General features: G+C 41.7%; 1 protein-coding gene across 1 annotated transcript in view; it reads right to left on the bottom strand.

The window, feature by feature from the left end:
• Positions 1-2314: 2314 nt before the first annotated feature.
• LOC102207528 (myc box-dependent-interacting protein 1-like) overlaps positions 2315-6355 on the bottom strand; it is a 24612-nt gene continuing 20571 nt past the window's right edge. The window contains exons 11-15 of the mRNA XM_013912268.1: positions 5391-5411; positions 4844-5104; positions 4557-4610; positions 4326-4427; positions 2315-3522 (exon numbers count right to left, since the gene is read on the bottom strand). Coding sequence (XP_013767722.1) covers positions 3421-3522; positions 4326-4427; positions 4557-4610; positions 4844-5104; positions 5391-5411 — 540 coding nt within the window. The 3' untranslated portion in view covers positions 2315-3420. The remainder of the gene's footprint in view (positions 3523-4325; positions 4428-4556; positions 4611-4843; positions 5105-5390; positions 5412-6355) is intronic.

The following is a 6355-nucleotide window of genomic DNA, read 5'->3' as shown; positions in this document are numbered from 1 at the left end:
ACCTGATGGATCTGAACCTTTTTCCAGAGGGCAGGATGCTGTTAGGTGGTGGTTAGGATGGAGGTAGTCTTTTATAATTGCCCTGGCTCTGGAGAGACATCTCAAGCTGGCACGGTCGAGATGTCCAGGGAGACCGTTCACAACCATGACTGATTGTGAACGCTCTGTGAGAACGTTTTTGATCTATGCACATGTGGCGTGGGAGGGGGGGGGAGTACAAATTTACCACCTTGGCTATAAGAAGGCCTGGGATGATGGTATTGAAGGCCGAGCTGAAGTCAACGAAGAGCATCCTCACTGATGTTCCAGGATTCTCCAGGTGATGCAGAGCAGAGTGGAGGGCGGTGGAAACTGCATCCTCAGTGGACCTGTTTGCCTTATAGGAAAACTGCTGGGGGTCGAAGCTGGGTGGGAGGCAGTCCTTTATGTGCTTTAGGACCAGCTTCTCGAAGCACTTTGCAACCACTGGAGTCAGAGTGATGAGTCTGTAGTCGCTGGGGCTACTGATGGTGGTGGACTTGGGGACTGGGACTATTGTTGCTGATTTCAGGCAGTGAGGGACAGTGGCATGTGACAGGGAGAGGTTGAATAATGGTGAACACAGGAGCCAGCTGGACAGCCCAGGCTTTGAGCATTCTCCCAGATATTCCGTCAGGGCCAGCAGCTTTCCTCTGATTTACTGCTCTTTACACATTGTGAGCCTGGTGTTCTTGGAGACTAAAGGTGTGAGGGCTGTGCTCAGAGGAGGCTGTGGGCAGGGCAGGGCGGTGTGCATGGTGGGGGTGTCTGCAGTTTTCTCAAAGCGGGCAAAGAAGCGGTTAAGTTCCTCTGCTAATGAGATGTCTATATTATCTGTATTTGTCCCTTTGCCTTGTGATATGTTTCAGGGCCTCCCATACCTTTCTGGAGTTGTTATCAGAGAGGTGATCCAATAGCTTGTTCGAGAAGTCCAGTTTTGCTGCTCTGATGCCTTTTTTAAGGTCTGCTCTTGCTCTGCTGTACATATCCTGGTCCCCAGATTTGTATGCCGAGTTGTGTGCCTTTAACAATGCCCCAACCTAACTTGTCATCCAGGGTTTACAGTTGGGGTAGACCCGGACACGCCTTTCCATGGTGACAGTGTCCATGCAGTGCGTGATGTAACCTAGCACTGCGGTTGTGTGAGTCTCTAGGTCAGGGGTCCCCAACTCCAGGCCTCGAGGGCCGGTGTCCTGCAGTTTTTAGATCTCACCCTGGGTCAACACACCTGAATCAAATGATTAGTTCATTACCAGTCCTCTGGAGAACTGCAAGACATGTTGAGGAGGTCATTTAGCCATTTGAATCAGCTGTGTTGGATCACAGACACATCTAAAAACTGCAGGACTTGAGGCCTGGAGTTGGGGACCCCTGCTCTAGGTCATCATGCTCGAAGACACTCCACTCTGCGAGGGCAAAACACTCCTGCAACTGAGCGAGAGCTTCCTCAGAAAAGGTGCTAATGGTTCTGATGATGGGCTTTGTCCTTTTCCTGAGTGGTGTGTATGCCGGGACAACGAGCAGAGAGAGGTGGTCAGACATACTCAGGTGGGGGAGGGGAAAAGATCTGTAGGCTTGCTTAATATTTGAGTAAACATGGTCCAAGGTGTTATTCTCTCTCGTAGGGCATTTCCCATGTTGAACAAATTTAGGCAGCACAGTTCTTACGCATGCTTTGTTGAAATTTTGTTTTTATAGCTCACCTGTTTTAATTACAGCTTAAAGTTTGCATTATTAGGGGTGTGATTTTCTTCAGTTTAAGAGGTCAGAATAGTATTTACAAAGAAACACAAAAATATTGTTTCCAGGCAAATGTGTCTGATTAAAACAGATCATTTGAGATGCTTGTCTGCACTTTCCATAGACGTCTACACCTTTCTGCACTCCTTCCTGGCTGAAGAAGTGTAAATATAATTGCTTCCATAATTATACACTACGTTACTAAAAATAATTTGCGAGTGAGAAAAGTGGTGGAGGAACATTTCAAATCATTGCTTTAGGAAAAGAAGGACTAAAACTTTTTGAAAACACTTAAGTACACATAAAATTTTCCAAAGTATTATTGGAAAATTGTGCATAAGATATCAAAGTAAAAATAATTATTATTTATAAATAATAATTATTTTTGTTAGCAGCCTGTGTCTCTGGTTTCAAAAGGTTAATATGATGACACTGGGGGTTTTGCGGTTTATTTAAAATTTCCACAACAACACACAAAACACAAAGCTCCAAACCAGTGAGCGGCATCAGAGCGGTTTTAAATAAAGGGCTAATAAGCAACACACAACAGGACACACATTGTTTAATTGGCCTTTAATGACGCTGATTCCGTCCTTCAAATGCTGCATTATTAAATGTTCCTTATTTATTCCACAGTGTAAAAATATCTTTTGCACAGATTTCTGAAAGGCTCAGAGTTTTCAAACTTTAAACCTTTCACTTTCAGTTTTCTGTGAACTCCATGGACACAAATTTATACTTCAAAAAAGATGAAAGAAAACGTGCTTAAGCAGCAAAAAAGTGAAGTCCGGATAGCACAGACATTCAGAATCCAATTTATATGAAAAAAAAAATGTGTCATTAAGGGAAAAAAACAAAAACAGCCGAGTTTGATAGCAAGGTTCACCATTTCATTCATCATTGAAGAGAGAAAAACCCCCAAAACAAAACCATGTGGGAATTAGAAAATGTAAGCTTCACGTCATCTCGTGTCCTCAAAATGGCCAGTAATATAAATTAAAAGCTACTGTTCCCTTTGAAAATCCTACAAGCTCAAGAAACTGAAACTGATTTTGACAAGGCAAGACAGAAACCCTGCAAATAAACCTTGTGGTGTTCTCCAGGGCTCTTTGAGGACTCCTGTAACTTTAGAATAATCACAGCCTTGTTTTCACAGAGGAGGGTCCCCGCCTGGTGTCACAGTGTTTGCTGTATTACAAACAAAATGAAAATACAAAGAAACACTTCATGCAAGGGAGTATGTTTTAAAAACATACTTTTCCAAAAACAAGAAAACATTTTGACATCCGTACAGTACATCCATGACTTATGTTAACTTACTTAAATATGAGTAACACACCACTTTGTGTTTTGTTTGGATTCACCGAAAGTAGAAGAAATCAATAAGTTAAAAATCAAAACAAAAAGAAATTTCAGGACAACATTTCGATTGAGACGTTAGCACATCGTTTACCAAACTGTCACAATAAAGGATAAAGCCTAATTCTTCATCATCTTTTAACATATATTAATTTTTTAAATACACACTTTTGCACCCAATCATGTTTTGCTAATACATTTTGGTGTGTAGGTAGATACGTAAAGACAACATGACTTCTTCTGTCTCAGATAAGATATCTGAGGAAATTGTATGAATAGCAGACTTTGCATGTGGCGTAAACCTCAAACCCTCTGGGTGAAGTTTTCGGGGAAAACGCCTTTGGCTGAAATATCTTTCTTCTGAAACCAGTGAGACTCCTTCAAGCCCATGAGCCAGCCATCATCCTACAGACACACAGAGTACAATCAAAGATTTAACATTTGGTAATTACAGCCTCAGGTAAACTACATAAATAATAACAATTTTACAAGTCATTTATCTAAGAAAAAAAAAGTACATCTAAAATTCAACCAATAAGTATGAACATCTCTATGAACGCAGAAGTTTGGGTAGTTTGCTGCTTTACTCATGAGCATTTAGGAGTGTGTTAACACAATGCCAAAGAGAGAAAGACATCAGCAATGATCACAGAGAAGCAACTGTTGCCGCCCACAGGACCTGGACACCTTACAGTCATCAAGTCGACCATGAACCACTAAAGTGTTCTAGAGTAAAAGATGTGGTGAGATGCTTTTAAATCCTCAAGTTTGAGTAGACGTGGCTAGTCACTTTAAATCAAACTTGAATGTTTTTTTCCAGAAAATGTTTGATAATGTGTCACTAAGCTGAGCTTATTGATGCTATGAGCTGCAGTTCAACATGGTGGCGTTGGAGTCAATTTCACAAGATGAGGAGCTCAATAGCAGGACAAGCTGTATTTTGCCCATGTGTGCTATATAGTCATCTCAGGCACACCATCTGCTGTTCAAACCTTTTGTTTACGAGGGGCTGCTAACGAAAGAAAGATGACACATGGAGGAGGATCTAAATCAGCTTGTTTCAGACAGAGAGCAAACTGATGGGTTCCAGTATAGGATTAAAAAAAAAAAAGTTATTTTGAACTGTGGATCATGCAAAGCTACTCTAGTGTAGTGCAAGAATAAAAACAAGAAGCTAAAGTAAGCAGAATGAGTCCACTTAAACTGACCTGTTCATCTGGGTTGTCAAAGGCCAAAACCAACACAACGTCTCCCATCTTCAGTTCCAGCTCATCACCATCAGTAGCAGCATAGTCGTGTACCGCTTTCACCTGGAGAAAACAAAACAAACGTTTCCCATTTACATCTGATTTGCATATGAAGTCTGTAAAACTGAATCTTTTTAGAAGGTGCAGGATGTTACCTTCTTGTAATTAAGCATAAAAATTTGGTTCACTTACCTTGTAGAGGAACCCTGGAGGGAGTTCGCCATCTGAACCATTGGTCACCGCACTCTGGACCAACAATACACAGAAAAATCAAGATATATAATTCAGGAAGTCTTTGAAATGCTCCATTTGGTTAATGATAGAGAGGTTAGAAGTATGATAGAGTAAAAAGTAGATCAAAGTGGAAGAAAAGAAGATCAGGTTGATGGCTTTTTAGGGTGCTTTCCCCAGATTTGAGGGATTCTTGACTTTTCAGCATCTAGCTGAGGTCCCACCTGCCCCAATCCATCCAACTCTACCTGTGTGTATTGATCATCACCCCAGCCCCCCTGTTCCACATTGGCACCGTCGTTGTCCCAGTTGGGCTCGGTGTATGGCTGAGCCTCATAGTCTGTGTCGTCAATCCAGCCCTCCTCACCCACCGCCGTCTCTGCCTCATCCCAGCCAGGCTGACTATAACTTTGGGTGTTGCTTTGGCTGTAATCCCATCCACCTTGGGCTTCTTCTTGGTACTGGTCATCGTCATACTGCTGTTCAACCTCTGTGGCAGTCTGTTCTTGCTATAAAGGTCAAGCGTTGTGGAGCATTGTGACAGGTTTGTAAGCATAAAGGTTGGGTAGGTGGATGGATGAGGGTGGCAGAGGAGCATTTGGGTTTAAAGAGTGTAACAAGAGTCACGACCCAGGGTTGTGCAGGGTATTAAAAAGGAAGGAGGTTTTAAAGCATGAAAGGAAGAATTGAAGAGCTTATTTCAAAGTCCACAAATACAGAAAAATGTAAGAAAAAAGGTGTAGTTGTGGTTTTCTAAGAGAGCCCTTAATTAAAACATAAAGAACCCATGCTTACCCAGGAGTCCCATGATGCCTCCTTGCATGGAGCAGTAAGAATTGAGACAAGCAGTGAGACAGAAGAGTACAAAGAATCTTTTTCATAACGATTCATTCAAGTGCACAATTCATGTGATTTAGCCCCTTTTTAAAAGAATAAACTAAGCCAAACTTCAAAAACCAAACACATTGCGTAAACTGTTGATGCACTAATCAATTATTTGCTTGCATTATGAACCTTGAGAGAACCATATAAGCACCAATCACTGTTTTTGGGCTAAATCTGATATTGCCATTCGAGGTTTTTTTCAATCGTTGCTTTTTAACCACTTTTAATCAAAGTCATCTCAAAGCCTTCTCAGCCCGTTTTTGTTTGATGGGAAAGAGCTAATAAATACTAAATCCAAAACAAAGACAGCAAAGGAGAACCAGCTGAATGCATGAAAATGTTTACAGAACAGCAAAGACATTTCCAGGATATCCCTCTATTGTCAAAAATCAATGAACATCACCAGTCAGTCGATCTGCATGCAAAGAGAAGCTGGAAGAACTTAGACATGCAGTGAAGAGGTTAGATCTTTCCAAATAAAGCCCAAACACACACCAAGAGACTGCAGTTACATGCAGTCAGAATTTTATTTATTTATATTTTTTACTTCTAAGCTTTTCAGATTGAGCTGTAAGTGGGAATTACAACAGCTGCACTTCTGAACAGTACCCTACATTTTTCTTTTTGCACCATTAATTAATGTATTTATTTTTACATAAACTTTTTGAGTCTTTTGCCTTAGATAGTGTTGGGGTGGAAAGTGGAGGCAAAGGGCCTCAGGTTGAGCTTGGGTTTAACTTAAACACAATCCCTTTACCTGGGCAAAGCACACCCACCTGGGGAGCTGGACAGGTAACGGCCTGAAATACATCCACATCCCAGTCCAGCAGGTTCACCCCTGACCAGGGCTCACACTGCTACACACCCACACACAC

The sequence above is a fragment of the Pundamilia nyererei genome, unplaced genomic scaffold, assembly GCF_000239375.1.
Source record: "Pundamilia nyererei isolate P.nyererei 1_Seehausen unplaced genomic scaffold, PunNye1.0 scaffold00085, whole genome shotgun sequence".
In the NCBI taxonomy this organism is placed as follows: domain Eukaryota; kingdom Metazoa; phylum Chordata; class Actinopteri; order Cichliformes; family Cichlidae; genus Pundamilia; species Pundamilia nyererei.
Note: the sequence above shows the minus strand (reverse complement) of the source record. Positions and strands in the feature narration are given on the sequence as shown.